Source organism: Mycteria americana, chromosome 3 (assembly GCF_035582795.1).
Source record: "Mycteria americana isolate JAX WOST 10 ecotype Jacksonville Zoo and Gardens chromosome 3, USCA_MyAme_1.0, whole genome shotgun sequence".
Taxonomy (NCBI): Eukaryota; Metazoa; Chordata; class Aves; order Ciconiiformes; family Ciconiidae; genus Mycteria; species Mycteria americana.
Genome location: NC_134367.1, coordinates 25,152,992 through 25,169,359, shown reverse-complemented (window position 1 = coordinate 25,169,359; position 16,368 = coordinate 25,152,992). Strand labels below are relative to the sequence as shown.

The 16,368-nt window shown below is 33.2% G+C and overlaps 1 protein-coding gene across 1 annotated transcript in view; it reads left to right on the top strand.

Moving 5' to 3' along the window:
- The window catches only part of CSMD1 (CUB and Sushi multiple domains 1), a 1,314,206-nt gene that overhangs the window by 918,643 nt on the left and 379,195 nt on the right, over positions 1-16,368 (top strand). Inside the window, exons 11-12 of the mRNA XM_075498045.1 lie at positions 2,804-2,907; positions 12,771-12,883. Of these exons, the coding sequence (XP_075354160.1) occupies positions 2,804-2,907; positions 12,771-12,883 (217 nt within the window). The remainder of the gene's footprint in view (positions 1-2,803; positions 2,908-12,770; positions 12,884-16,368) is intronic.

Sequence of the window (16,368 nt, the reverse complement as noted above, 5' to 3'; positions counted from 1 at the left end):
TTTTTCCCCCAGTACATAAATCAATATTATTTAACCACATATGGGCATATTGTTCTTGCTGATATTGGTTCAATCCTTTTAGGTTTTTCCCATGCTGTATTCATACCTATATACATACAAAACTGTCTTACATTCTCTTTCCAAAATAAGCCAACAACCATCCCTCCATCTAACAAATCTTAAAAATCCTTCTGATGATTCAGAGCTATATCTACAGAGGAACTAATTTTATCTAAGTAGATCTATGTAAGCAGTAGTGTCCCATAGTCATCCAAACTCCCCATATAGTCAAGGGAAAGGGCAACTGTAAATGGCAGTTTGGTCCACCTTAAGACAGGTAATGTGACTTTTGTCCTGGGTGCCATTTTCTGTCGACTGACTGTAGCAGAAGCCATGATTAGACTGGGTGCTTAATGTTTACATGGTAAAATTTAGGTTTTATGAATCAGATTAAAGGAATTTAAGTTAGTCTTCTTAACTCTCAACCATTTGAATGTCTTTCCAACATGTTTTATGTGTTAGCATAGAATAACAATTAGTATGGAAGTGAAGATAACAAGATTTTGTTTAATAGTGTCTAATATTTCTTCACACACGATGTATTTCCCATAAAGAAACTTTTCTTGTGACATTTTCCATAAGCTTAACCAGGTCTTTAAATCTTTCATTTATGGTTTATATCCAATTACTTTTTTGTAACTTATTTTATTATTAAAGAGGTGAATATTCACATTTATTTTTAAATTGTAATGTAAAAGAGTTTGTGAGTCTAACCAAATGGAGCATATTTAAATAATATATTGCCATGTTTTCTCATGGAATATTCTATCAGGTTTCCCCCTGCCACATAAAATAAAATTTGCATTAAAAGTAAAAGTCTTATATAAGTAGTTATTTTTATTGCCAGAAACAACTCTGCTTTTATGCTTCTACATATTTTTCTTGCTTTTATTTGGCTTTATCAGGTTTGATTAAGTAATGAAATTTTGCATGTTAGCCACTGTTATAATCTAGGAATACTAGAAGATACATCAGGAGCAGATGGAAATGTATATTATTTTATCTACAACATATTGCCTGAAATTCGTGTGATTATTGAAACAATGTAGATAATGCAGTCCACTTTATCTCAAAATCTGATAGGTCTGCAAAATATGCTGTAAAGGACTTGTATTAGATCACAAAACAAAATCTCTGACTTACTGCCAAAATAATTATACAGATATTTCTGTTAATAATCTTTTTCATAGCTATAGATATCCTAGGACCATTTAGCTTTTCTTTAAACCTCCCACTCTTTTACCTTTTAATGACAGTCCTGTAAATGTTAACTCCATTTTAAAACATACAAGGGAACTTAGTCCTGGAGTCAATTTTAGCATACTTTTAAAAACATAAGCACACAAATAGCAGAGATGGCAAAGCAAGGTATGAAAAGCAAGACATGAATTTATAGCAAGAGGCAATATATTACCTTAGATCAATGGGTATTTTATTAAAAACAGACTTTTCTTTGGGTTAGAAACTGAAGCAACATAATTCAATCTAAGCCTCATCTACTCCAGTAGTGTAAGTTCCTCTCTGAAGTTGATAGAATTAGACTCTTCCCATTCCAACAAGGAGAAATGAGATTTGCTGGCTTTCTTTTTTAATATTAAGAAAGTTTTAACAACTAGCTTAGCTTGGATGCTGCCTCTTTGCAGGGGTAAAATTTGGATGAAATGAACTCTGCCTTGAAGAACACATAGAAATAAACTTAAGTGGATGGAAACCATTGTTTTTTTCACATGTTGCTGCCAAAATAGCAACATAATACAGCTGATGCAGAAAGCCCAAATTTGACACAAATATTGTTTTTAGCCACAAAACAGAAGAAAATTTAATTGCATTTTCATGCAATGGCTGAATTTGTGTGAAAGTCTGCCCAGGGGTATCTGCAAAAATTAGGGTAATCTGCAGTATAAAGTTAAAATTAATAATTTTGTGGAAAATCACTGTGGCTTCCTGCACTTTTATATCATGTTGCCCGCAGAAACCTTGGTATCAAAATACAAAAAGGTGCAGTGTACATATGTATACATACATATAACCTGCAACTACTTCTCAAAAATACAGAACTCTAAAAAGTGCTTGTTTTAGGATTGTTCTTCTGTACAAAACTAAATCCATTTTCATACTTTATTTTATCTTATAAAATTAAAGTTTCAGTAAATTATAAATACTTTTTCAAACAATTCTGAGGGATACAGTTTTAAATTTCTGGGCAATTCATGATTAGACATCGAGTGAAATCATAGTTTAGTGTTAGTAATTTATGTAAGGAAATTTCTGCTATTGTATTTCTATGCACCAGCCTCCTCCACCTTCTTATGAATTGATAGTTCACACCTGCCGTCTTGTTATTGTATAATTCAACAGACAAGAAGGTTTTAACTTCATATACTTCCAGTATTACGCGATGTAATTTTTATATAATTATTATAGTAAAAAAAAGCTTTTACTGCTGTTTATAACTTTTCAATAATAAGAAAAATTACCACCAGTTAGAGGTGATTGGCATCTTTAGTATATGATACCTCTAAAGTACTATGGCAAAGACTTTGTTCTTGGTATTGGAAAATACAGAAGTTTCTCCACTTCTTCTTTTTCTGTATATCTTTTTCAAATCAAATCAGACTAACTGAAATCATGAGTGAGTGCTTCATGAGTTGATTTATGGTAGCCAAATAATTTGTTTTAAGACTAGAACAAATCGGATAACCTGTGGGTATGTTTTGAAATAACTGACATTTAATTTTAATAGGTCATAAAGCTTGCTTTTGAAGAGTTTGAGCTGGAAAGAGGATATGATACTCTTACTGTTGGAGATGCTGGGAAGGTTGGTGATACCAGAACAGTGTTGTATGTGTAAGTACAGAACTTCAAAAATTTTCCTTGGAAATTTGTTATATATTGTTTTTTTGGTCATGAGATATCTATTTAACTTTGTAAATTTAATGTATGTAATTTGTTTGTATAATGTAAGCTTAACATTCAAGTGCTGTTGAAGAAAATTGTTCATTACAAAATTCACTCCAGATCTTTAGTAGCATCTCTATAGGCTTTAATATCAGAGACTAAATACTGCAGAGAACTGAGATTAAATTTTTTTCAAAGCAAAAAAGCTTCTTTTAAGAAACAGGTACTATCTGTATAACTCTAATTGTATTCACAAGCAATTAAAGGAATAAAATAAAAGGCTTAGATTTCAGCAAACAGAAAATACAACTTGTGTAAAATAATAACCCGTTGATTAATTTCAAACTTTTTATACTTACAATTGGATTTGTGAACAAAATTTTCATGAAAGCACATAGGCCACTGTTCAGTAAGGTTAAACATGCTTCATGGATTAATATAATATAATATGCTATATAATATATATAATATGATTGATATGATATATAATATAATATAATATAATATAATATAATATAATATAATATAATATGTAGAAAGTGTAGCAACTGATATAAATTTGAAGGAAAATTCCAAACTAGACAGAGAATGTTAAGATAGTGGTCTTTAATACTGTCTGGGCTAATGGAAAGAATAGAATCCTGGACAGATTGATTAATCTCATCTATGTTAACCATCTCATTTTGGTTGCATATGCTCATTTTCCTTCCTTCATAATGGGAACTTGTGGTCACAAGATATTTTAGTTGTAGCTTTTAGAGGGTTAAGTGAGCATATGAATCCTGATTAGAGAATACAAAACAAAATTACAGGGTTAATAAATCAGCAATGACTAAATAAGATAAACTAGAAGCATTTATTTCATAATAACATTACTTGACATTGCACAGAAATCTACTGGATAAAGACAGTGTTGAACACATTTGATAAAAACAATCCATTATCGTTTTATATTTTGAGGTTTTTTAGTCCATATAAATCATTGAAATGTTTATTTTATATAATTATAACAAATGAGTGCACTTAACACCCAGAGAATTTATTTTAAATTCATTAGAAAATTTTTGGAGGGACATATCTGAGGACAATATCATAATTTTACTTACTTGTTTATGAATTTATAATATTTATTAATGGTTACTTTCTGAACTATGATACCAAAATACATAGAACCAGGTACCCCTAGTTTAATTTGTCTTAAAAGCTAAGACTGGAAAATGATTGGATTATTTGCGTGACGCTTGTTTCTTGTGTTGTAATAGCAAGACAATAGCTACTACTGAGTAAAGTGAATTCCATGTTCTGAGTACCTGAAAAAGAAAATTTTAAAAAAATCCCATTTTAAGGGCTTAGACTTTAAGCTAATAAGAACTGGGAGTGAGAATTTCAACACCCATGTTTATTTTTTCTTGTATTTTGCAGACCAATTAAATATTGGAACAATCTTTCTGGGGATGTTAATTTAACTGCTTGTGACTGACAAAAAGGTTTCCAATTTTTTGTATCCCAAATGTATTGGGATACATTTTGGCTTACAGGGATCCCAAAACTCCTTCAGAGTCAAGTTTTTGAACTTAGAAATTTGGCACCCTAAATTGTTCATTCTGTTTGTTACACTGTGAGTACTTCACGTATAAAAGTTTGCCTTTTTAAAATTACCTATCAAGCAATTGTCGAATTTCTTTTTTTTACCTTTCCATTTGAGGGGATTTAGCCTGTGACTACGTACTCCACATTTATTTTCCATGACTGCTTAAAAAATTTTTTTAAAAAAAATCTAAAATAGTCTTAACTCATATTAATTGCTATTTTTGGTATCTTAAGAAGGCAGGCCCCCATGATCACATCACCCCCTATAACTATTTTTCACTTTAATAACATTTTGAAGATCTCTGTGGCAGACATTCACTCCAGAATCTATCATGGCATTTCTAGCACTAGTACAATGTTCTCACTAGAGACATGCAGTACTTCTAGCTCTTCCTTCAGTATGATTTTTTACTAAAATAGCAACTGTTTTATCCTTATGACTCTACAGCCTATCACTTAGGTTTACAGCAGTGTTGGCCCTTTCATCTGTACTGTAAATTGTATCTTTGATGTAAATTAGGTCTATGCAATTAAATTTATCTGCTTGTTGGGTTGCAATACTTTGCATATTAACATTACCCTGAAAATCATTTGTGAAAGTAAATGATTAATAACTTAAATACAGTGGAAATACAGGAAGGCCCAAGTATGAAACTGCAGTGTCACAATAATTAGTAATGAATCTGAATTTCTATTGAGACACTGTTTTTGCAGTTATTAAACACTAGATTGTATCATGCATTATGAAATACATTATATTTAAACTGCATCACAGATATGCTCCATTTCACTTGCTTTCGAGAAAGGTCTTCTGTGGCTGGAAAGTAACTTTCCTCATAAAACACTAGGTCCACTTGTAGACTACATTATCATGAGAAAGCTCATAACTAAATGTCAAAGTAATTTTCTTACCAAAATTTTCTATTAGTTGGTTTTAATAACTTCTATTGTATTTAATGGGGTATGAGCAGCACCTTGCAGTTTTTTATTCTTCTCAGGGGAATGAAGCAGCTTATAGCAAAGACTTTTCTGGCTAGATTTAATTTATACTTTCTCAGGATCTCTTAAAAAATAATATAGCTTTTCTTATGCTGAGCAAGTTTCTGTTGGCAGCTTAAATGCCAGCATTTCTGCAGAAATTCTACAAAATATCAGTGTACAAACTCACGCATTTGATTCTAAAGCTTCATAGCTTTTACAATTTAGTTTGAACTAAATATGCAAAAATAAATACATTTCTAAATCCAAACCTAATTTCTAAGTGATATGAACCTTTCTCCTCCATATAAAATTGTCACGTCTGAACAGACAAGCCTCAGCCCCATACAAAATTTTCCAGTTCTCAGCTGCTAAAGCCCTCAAGGTAGTAGCTACTTCTGGGTGCTTTATTGTAAACTTAGTACTTAAACTTTACAATGAGCTCAGTAATGCCAGGATATTTATAAGTCATCCATCCAATGAACACTGGAAACTGGCTAATGGTGGATTAGTAGACAGGGGACCTTTAAATACCTTATGGAAAGAAGATTGAGGGAGTTGACAAGGATCACGATATACAAATGATCAGTCCTAGCACAAGCTTTCTATAGTGTCCAAACTCTCAACCATTAGCAATTATCTGTGTAACCTCAAAGCTGTAGCGCTACAGCTAGAGGGGAATAGGAAGGGATACTGAAAGTTTACAAAGGAGAAAAAAAAAGTATAGACTATCCAGCTCAAATTTAATTTTTGGAAGAAATTGGAAAAATAATTAGAGAAAGTCTTTTAAGTTCATGTAAAATAGCATTGAGATGGTACAACAAACACTATTCTTTGATGAAGAGCAAATTATTTCAAATCAATTTAATGCATTTCTATGACAGTGTAGTTGGCATTTTGAGTAGGGATATATTGGGTTTTAGTTTATTAAAGCAGTCTCATTTTAGTATTTATAGTAAACTTTTTGGAAAATCTTATCATCAACAGCTTAATGAATTAAAGGGGGGTATGCCCATCAATTTTATGATTTTTAACAATTGCTTCATCTGTAAGCCTTACTTGTTGAAAATTTAACAATATTATTTTATGGGATATGTATGCTGAGATGCTTAGCTCTGGAAATACAGCAAGACAACTTACTGAAAATTAATCTAAATATGTTTAGGCTATAATGTTTTGACTGCCATTATTTCTCATATTTAACAGAGTTTGGCTAGGAGCTAGTGACTACCATTACAAAATAATTCACCAGCGATAATCATGTGTGAGGTGAAGATTATCAGTCAAAATGTTTTCAGCAATGCCCTGTTTTGTGTTCTTAAATTCTTGTAAATTAAATTAACACTTTGCTTTAGAAAGTCTGCTTTGCCTTCAAATGCTATGATTTATATTTTTCTTGCAGCAGTTACATTAAAACTTAATTTCCTTTTTTGAAATGATTCCCTTAAAACATGAATTTTTTTAACTTCTCTTGTATAGAAAACTAGTAATTTTTTTTCCCCAATACAAAGAAGAAATCACAAATTAGTGGTTCAAACCTTGCTGCTCATGTCAGCTATTTCAGTACACAGACAACCATCCATGACAGAGAAATGCGTTTTTAGTAAACCCTTATCCTTTTCTTCTATTTACACACAGTTTGGAAACTTACTGGTGGCTTGGAAAACAACCTACCCTTCCATAACTGGTAAAAAAAACAGGCCGCCTTTTTATATATCTCAAACATTATTGAATCTGACTTCCTAGTAACTTATTTTATTTGACATTACTTCAAAAATTATTCGTTCTGAATTTTTTAGAAGTTGTAAAATTTAGGAGAGAAAGTAGGTTTGGGGGTTTTGTTTGTTTGTTTGTTTGTTTGTTTTTTAATACTGTGTTGGAGTCTTTCTCCCATGATTATCTAGGTAGTTGACATTAGTAGTATTAAAAGAAAAATACAAAGCCAAGTAAAATTAGAGATTTTTAGTGACATTTACTGCTCATCACACCTTTAACAGTCAGACCTTCGGAGATTTATTTTGTGATATAGTTGCAATTAAGCACACAAATAGCATAGTGACTTGTCATCTTTGAAGGACAGAAAAATACTGTAAAACTGTTTCTTTAAAAGGAGAAGAAAACCTGGGCAAGCAGTGAAAAGGGATTTACCTCAAAGAAAGAAAATATGTTCATACATTGAAAACTCAGGAAGTGCTAATGATTGAATTTTAAAAGAAATTTTTGGTTTATACAGTAGTTTAATGTCACAAAGGCATATTTATTGACTTTTTAATTCTGTGCTTCATTCAGCTTACTTTATTGTTCTAATTCCTCCAAAACACATTTATTTAAAATATTCTGCATACTGAAAGAACAAGAAAAATAAAGGAAAATGCAGAAAAGACTCAAAGCTTTTTCACATTTATGTGTAATATCCTTAATTTAAAGGATTACTTTCTTTTCAAATGTTGTGGTTTAACCCCAGCCAGCAACTAAGCCCCACACAGCCGCTCGCTCACTCACCTCCTGGTGGGATGGGGGAGAGAATCATAAAAGTGAGAAAACTCGTGGATTGAGATAAAGACAGTTTAATAAGTAGAGCAAAAGCTGCACACACAGGCAAGACAGGGAATTCATTTACTCCTTCCCATCGGCAGGCAGGTGTGCAGCCATCTCCAGGAAAGCAGGGCTCCATCACGCGTAACGGTTACTTGGGAAGACAAACGCCATCACTCCAAAAGTCCCCCCCCCTTCCTTCTTCTTCCCCAGCTTTATATGCTGACCATGACGTCATATGGTATGGAATAGCCCTTTGGTCAGTTGGGGTCAGCTGTCCCAGCCGTGTCCCCTCCCAGCTTCTTGTGCACCCCCAGCCTACTCGCTGGTGGGGTGGGGTGAGCAGCAGAAAAGGCCTTGACTCTGTGCAAGCACTGCTCAGCAATAGCTGAAACATCCCTGTATTATCAACACTGTTTTCAGCACAAATCCAAAACATAGCCTCATACTAGCTTCTATGAATAAAATTAACTCTATCCCAGCCAAAACCAGCACATCAAATTAAAGATTATTGAGTAGTTAACATTTGTAGGAAATAGATATTGTAACGGAGGTGTTTGAATACATACACATAGATGAAAAGTGCACACTGGAATTTTTCTTTGATGAAATCGTGAGAGGAAAAAAAAGCATAATGAAAACATAGTTGTTGTTATATATTTTAAAAATTGATTTCAGACCCCCTGAAAATTACATCTCAAGCCTAAAATCCAAATCTCAGCCTCGTTCATATACAAGTCAGTCTTCTCATTCTCAACTCATCACAATTAACAGGAGATCTTTTTTCTTGTTTATTTGTTTAAAACAGCAATAAAATATTTTAGGAATTCAACATTCATCTCTTTAATCACATACTTTCTATATTTTTTAATAGTAATATTATTTATTTTTTAATAGTAATATTATTTTATGACCATACTGCTTACATATACTCGTAGTTTGATGCCATGCTTGCGCCATTAACATTTTGAATTCAAGTATTTATTGAGACCATTTTGTGCTGCTTATGTATCCTAAACTATATAGAAGCAAACAGCATTTCTGGTCCTGGACACCATTCTTAAAAGCCTGGCTCTGGTTTCATTTGGATAACTAAATCCCGAGAGCAAACTGGTGCAAAAAGTTTCTTTCTCTCACAGTTGTCTTTTCTGACCTGTGAGTTTGTTCAGAGTACTGAGAAGCTTGGCTTGAGTTTGACTTCCATTACTTCATCAGTTGCATCAATTGCCTCAACATTTTTAACTTCTTTCATGTAGAGATAACCTAGGATTCTGCATCTCCACATGAAATGAGTTTAGCACCAGCCAATCTGTCTGAACGGCTGGTCTCCAAGTCTCTGTTCCTGAACTTGCAAACAATCTGACCTTAAGATGGTTACAGACTGGGACAAACTCTGAGTCAGCAACAGCGTGTGTTATCAGACAGACCTCCATTCCCTAAACATCTGATCTACCCTATCTGCCATTCTCCTAGTTGAAGGATGTAGTTCTATAAACAGGGTTATTCTCAGGGAACCCCTAATAAAAAAATAAAAACCAAAACCCAAATCCAACAACAACAAACCCCCCTAATAAAAAAATAAAAACCAAAACCCAAACCCAACAACAACAAAACCCCCTATTCTGCTATGTATTGCTATTCTGCTATTGCTGTATAGCTATTCTGCTATTTCTGCTTTTTGGGCTTCCTTTTGTTTTTCTTTGGGTTTTGTTTTCTCCCTTTCCCTTCCTTTTCCCTTCCAACAGTCTTGGCTCTCTTCCTATATCCCCTAGATGTGAACCTGAGCAAACACTGGCATGTATTTTGGCTGGTTTTATCTACTGTCTATGGATAGGCCATCGGCATTTTGAAGGGAGATGATATTAAACTAAAGGATGACTTCCTCAACTTGAGTCTCTCTGTTAGCAAGATGGTAATTTTCATTAAGCCTGTGGGAATTTAGATATCTTTATTATGTTCTTCCGCTGACAAATCTGGTTAATATTAATTAGTCAATTCAAGTTATATTAGGGAGTCAACTAAGGGTCAGATGAATGGGTAGTGTGAATGTACAGTTATCATTTCACTGGGAAACAAGTTTAAAAAAAAACAAACACGTCTATTGGATTGTTTTTATGATGAAAAATCTCTGTCTGTGTAATATGATTACACCTTATTTTGTTTTGTTGTGGTTTTTTATTTGCTTTTTTTAAAAATAAAAATATTTTATTTACATGCTACACAGACATTTACATACAGTAAAAGTATCCTATACTACTCATAAAGAGTTAGAATTTTAGAGTTCATCTTATCTGTGTTCAGAAATTATCAATGTAGGTCTCATACATTAATCAGGTTACTGTGTATAAACAGAGCCATTTAAACACTTGTTACTTGGTTAGGCAGTAGATTTACACATCTGAATAGCCATTGAGAAATTCTTGCAGTTAAACCACAGGTTCCCAGTTGTCTTCCAATAGATCTCCACTATTGTCAAGAGACATCAGTGACTTTTTCTTCATTGGTAAAAACCCTCAAACTTTTGTTTATAACAAAGTGCAGAATACAGAGCATAGCTTAACAGTTATGGCCTGGTATTTTGGTTAAGTGTTTTAACTGGAAAGGTAGGTCAGAAATTAATGGTTATTGCTGTGGTTTCAGAAGGTGATTTCCAAAATGTCTATATACTCTTCACCTTTTCTTTCTTTATATATCTATTTCTGCAGGCATCTCCTAAACTACGTTTGTTTATGTAACTCACTATCTGGTGAGGTTTCTTCCTTTTATAAGCTACTTATATTATTCATTGAAATGGATGTCATAACTTTATCAACAATTATTATTTTATCAGCAAGAATATATTAGTTATTCTGGATATAAACTAACATCTTTCTTTTTGAACCTGTACAGTTCCTAATTAGTTCGACAAGCAACTCAAATTTTCAGGCTAAGCAGCTGCTTTATTTTCATTCTTACTATTAACACAGGTCAAACTGAACAACTTAGCTACATATCACTGTGTCTTATGAACTTCCTTACTTATCCAAGCTAAGCTCTGTTTGTGTGTTTGCTTATGCTGACCTATAATAGGTTTAATTTTTTCCACCTACTTTTCTGCACCTATAATACCATAATACTGTCAACTACTTACTACCAGGTCATAACCAAAAATCTTCTAGACCATACAAGAGCACACTCAACCATTACAGCCGCAGTTCTAGGTGCATAGACAATAGTAGTTAGTAAGATCCCAGTCCATTCCACTCAGATGGGAAATTAAAAAAAAATTAATATTTTCAATATATCAGAGTAAGAAGCCAAAATATTTTAGATATGGGATGTACAGCTTCTTGTTCATAACCTTGACGGATGAGATTTTAGATGCAAGACAGAGGGGATTCCTATAGCTTGCCTCATGGTTCCTCAGTTCTCACCTTCTTTCTGCTCAGCCTCTCCTTTTATTACATCTTTGCATTTAACTTGCAATAGTGTTAACATCCAGTTGATTATATTTAAATAATATGTTTGTGGAAGAATCCAAATACTGGTTTCTGTTTTCTTTACAGCTTCTTTCTTGAGAAATTCTGCTTCTGGGACACCTTGTCTCAGTGTGGCACAGTATTTGTTTTACTTATCTCACAAGTATTTGTTTATCATAGTCAAAGTTGAGAGTTGGAAGAAAGGCAGAGAATCCAGTATGTGACCCATCTGAGCAAAACAGAGTCTACATAAACAAAAGGGACAAAGTCACTACTATTTCCTTACATCAACTGCAGTTACTGCAGTACGTGTAGCTTCCATCTCCAAAGCTTCTGATACATGGAGACCTACATGGAGTTCAAGGCAGATGTCCTCTTCTTGTGATGTTTTTTGTTTCCGTATCTGATACCAGCTTAGACAGAGATATTCTGCAGCCACTTTTTATGTGCCACTTTTCCCATTACCTTTTGAAAGACTGTATAGCTATCACCAAGATCTGAGCAGTTGTTCAGATACAGTACTGGAACCTGATTATGTGGTAGGCATTTTCACCATTAAGAAGTAATCTACAAAGATACTTTTTTCCTTAATCATTTTTTGACACACATCTTTTTGCATTAAGATACCAGAATTCTAGATGCACAAAGGATATTACTGAGAAGGTCTGTTTTATGGTGATATTCACCAGCTTGCCTTATATGTGTTATATTGAAATGTACATATCTATACATAGTTATCACACATTGCTGTATGAGAAATAGCATTTTCCCCGTAAATTTGAGAGATCATTGTGAGTTATTTGAATGGAGTAGACGAGGTTCTTCTGGACACATGCGCTGTAAGGCATGTAAACCAACTTCCTTCACTTGCAAAAAGCATGGCAAACAAAGCAATACTAATCTAAATAAGTGAAAACTATTTAACTCATACAGTCCACCACATGTCTAATAGCTTAATTACTTAAAGAAAGTTTGGGTAAGAACAGATTTATTAGAAGTGTTTAAACATTGTTAACTAGAATGCAGTCATTCAAAATGTTTTTTTTCCTAAGACTTCACATTGTTCTAATCCATATAGAATAGTTAATTTTATCAAAAAACAGCTAATCAGAACACTAGGGTAATATATGGTAAACAGGCCTAAATATAATATTAATAGTTTAAAAGGCTGTGTCTTTTAGTAGTAGTGGTAGTACTAGTAGTAGTAATTTATGTCTCTGCAAATGACTCTGCAATTTATCCTACATACAGACTCACTGGATCTAGTGTTCCTGATCTTATTGTGAGCATGAGCAACCAGATGTGGCTTCATTTACAATCTGATGACAGCATTGGCTCACCAGGATTCAAAGCTGTTTATCAAGGTATGAACTAAATTAACTGTTTTAAACTCATGTTGTAACTTCCTTCATTACATCCCAACAAATTTATTTCAAATAGTCATTTAGTCTTTTCACAAATTTAGAGTTTTGATACTGTCTCTATTGTTAATTAATGGTTAATGGAGATATGGCTTTGCAAATACCCACAAAATAATAACTAGAAAGAATCTGAAGTAAACATGAAAGTTACTTTTCTAATGCTTTTTGCTTGAAGGTCAATCCAAACTACAAATTTATATCATATTTGAAAAATTTTAAATGTTACATTCTGCTAACCTGTGTAATTCCTTATATTGGATATTATTTGAAAATTATGGTTAGTTTTCTCAAACTTTATTGGGGTAGTTACAAAACTTGTTTTCATGCCTCACCAGGAATCTTCACAGACCTAAGTCAAAATTAGTATGTACCAAAACAATAGAACAGATATATTTTATATGATTGTGGAAATTAAGATGATGTATAAGACTGTGGAAATTTAACCCCCCAAAAAGTGATCTAAATTACCCTAGCCTTATTTGTGTTGCTTCTGTCTCAAAGAGATGAGAACCTTGACAACATAAGCATCTTTAATTTTTCTTGACTGTGAGCTTCAGTTTGATACTCTGTGAAGTTGATTCATTCTAGGAAGAAATACTTGGTATCTGTTAGTATGTATGCATGTATTGAAATTTTCCATTTTAATAGGTTGCATAGACCTGCAGCTAGAAAGAGCTCTTGCTTATTAACGTATGGTATCACTTTTGGCTAATTTCCATGTTAATTAGTTCACCTTAAGGATAAGGACAAAAGCAGTTAATACTGTTTTCAATAGTTTCTTATGGGCACATATCTTGAAAATGTTTTGATAGTAATTTTATCAAAATACTTTTGTACAAAAGATGCTGCAAAACACTGAAATACTGTTCACTGTTCAGTAACTGAAAGTAACTTAATTAGAAGAGTGGGAGTTCTCCCTAAACATTTCCAATAAACTGAAGCACCCTATCTAAATGTTTCATTTCACCTGTAGTTACCTTACTGTTTCAACACCAAAATAGGCAAAATAAAGAGTGAAAAGTTATGTAAATGTTAGCTTCAAGTTTAGTAAACTATACATTTATTGCACTAAGGACATTAAGACAGGTTTGCCTGCTCAGGCTTTTATAAGTGGTGTCTGTGGTTTATGGCATATTGTGAACTCTAATGATGAAAGGAACAAGAAGGGAAAATGCTCCCCAGAGGTCAGCCAGGAAGCCCAGTGTTGGTTCTCCACACCAGTATCCTTCAATAAGTGGTATCTCCATTGAAGCAGGTGGTGATGATGACGGTGTTTAGGGTTATATTTTCACCATGATTTTTCCCTAGTACTACATACTTTTCTTTGGGACTCACTCAAACTCATCATTGGTTATTCCCACTCACAGTATTGATTGAAGTATGCTAATTAGGTCAAGTGTTCTGCATTCACAGGTTGTTAAGTTTTTGTGTGCATATATTGTTGGATATTTATTGAGTATTTAAATTGCTATTAGCTACCTTTGTATGCACCTTGTTTTGCTTTTCTTTAATGTGAACTGAAATCTACAAGACAAGAAGTAAGGAGAGGGGGAGAAAGAAGGAATGATTCTCATGACGGTGGCAATCGTTTCCCATGAGAATCCTCCATAGCAACACTACTGGGATTTGCAGGTCCATTGCCATGAGAATAACAATATGAGAACAACAAGGAAAAAGTGCCATCGCAGAGACTCTTGAAACACTATCACAGTTGCTTAAGTGAGATGTTACAGAGTTGTGAAGTAAAAAAGCAGATGCAGACCCATACCATTACTATGGCTAAGACATTAAGGTATCTTAAGACATTGTGCAACACATTCAGCCTATATAGCTGCACAGCTCAAGTATGTTGTGTTGCCTGAGGGAAATGACATATTCTTTATTTAAGTTAATCCCACCCCTTCTTGTCACTTCTTTCACATTTCGTCTTTTTTACTTGTGTCATTTCTAGGGACCGTGTTTATTAAGACAATATATTTTCTTTATAGAATCCTTTGTGAATTACATAAAGTGGAAATAGTATACAGTGGAAAGAGAGTATTGGCACGAGTTATGTATCTCACACTTTTCATTTTTCCCTCAAACCAAAATTATGGACTTTATCTCGTCATACCTCTATGAAAAAGTTAAAAAATTTAAAGTTATTTTAAATAACTGCCGAGTTATTTTTCTGCTATCTCTTTCTGGTACTTCTAAGCTAAAGGCATCTGTTTTAATTTCTGTATTTGTCTAATTTATCAAAGATATCTTATTTCATTTATGTACTTCAGCCTCTTACTTCTGGGGACTTTCTGAAAACACTTGAAGTATACACTGTGAATTTTGCAGTAGTAGTAGTATCTCTGTTATGAAGTTTATTGTTATCATTTGATGATTGGATTCTGGCTTTCGGTCTTGTTTCACAATCAATTGTGACTCCTTCTATGTTTTTGTAGTTTTGGAAATTAATTCCAGAATTGTAAAATATGAAATATTTACAATCTCAGAAGTGTAGTAAATGTCTTAATAGAAAGGTGAATTATAACTTTTTCTCTGTTTTACCTCAATGCTCTAATTAGTTTTATTAGAATTTTCTCATCTGCTTTTACTGTTGACAAAACTTTTATCCATCTGCACTCTCAACATATCTCCTGCTTTAGGCCAAGTGTAAAATCTTCAGCCTCTATTCTGTCACAAGATATCTCAATGATTCTGCTTCCCCTTTGTTTAACAGTCAAAGAACCTGTCCAAAAATAGAATCTCATTTTAATGATGAGAAAGTTAATGGATTGCAACATGTGACCTCAAAGACACTGTCTTTGTGATTGCAGTTAGCTTAAAAGAAAGCAAACTGCAAGCTTTGATGGCTTATACATGGTCTAGAGAGAGAAAGTAAAGGGTATCCTTATTGGAATCTTTTTTTACCAAAAAGTCTGAGTTTTGCTCAGGATTAGAACTTGACTCCTCACCCTCTTGGGCAATATTTTACAACTGACCTACTGAATCTTGCTTTTGTATCTATTACAGTACAACCAATTTTTATATTAACATTTACAAAGTGTCAGACTTCAGTTTATAGAAAATTATTACTTTAACTGAGCTTTGTCTCATTTTAATTATGAAATAGAGAAACATTTTGATGATGCAATTCACCTATCCTACATTCACCTATCCTACATTCACCTATCCTACACCTTAATGTCAGAAATATGTAGTGCTATCTATATTCTTATTACTCAAATTTCTTGATTTTGAATACAGTTGATATTTACTTTAAGTTCTGTAGTCTGCCTAATTAGCCAAGCTTCTTGGATTGTACAATGCAGCTCTCCAATAGTTGGATCCCCAAGAAAGATTTCAGACATAGGTCCTCAAGAAATGGTAACTAGTAATAGTTTTAATACAGAGGAATAGCACTGTACCTGTATCACTATATTGCAATGGAAGGT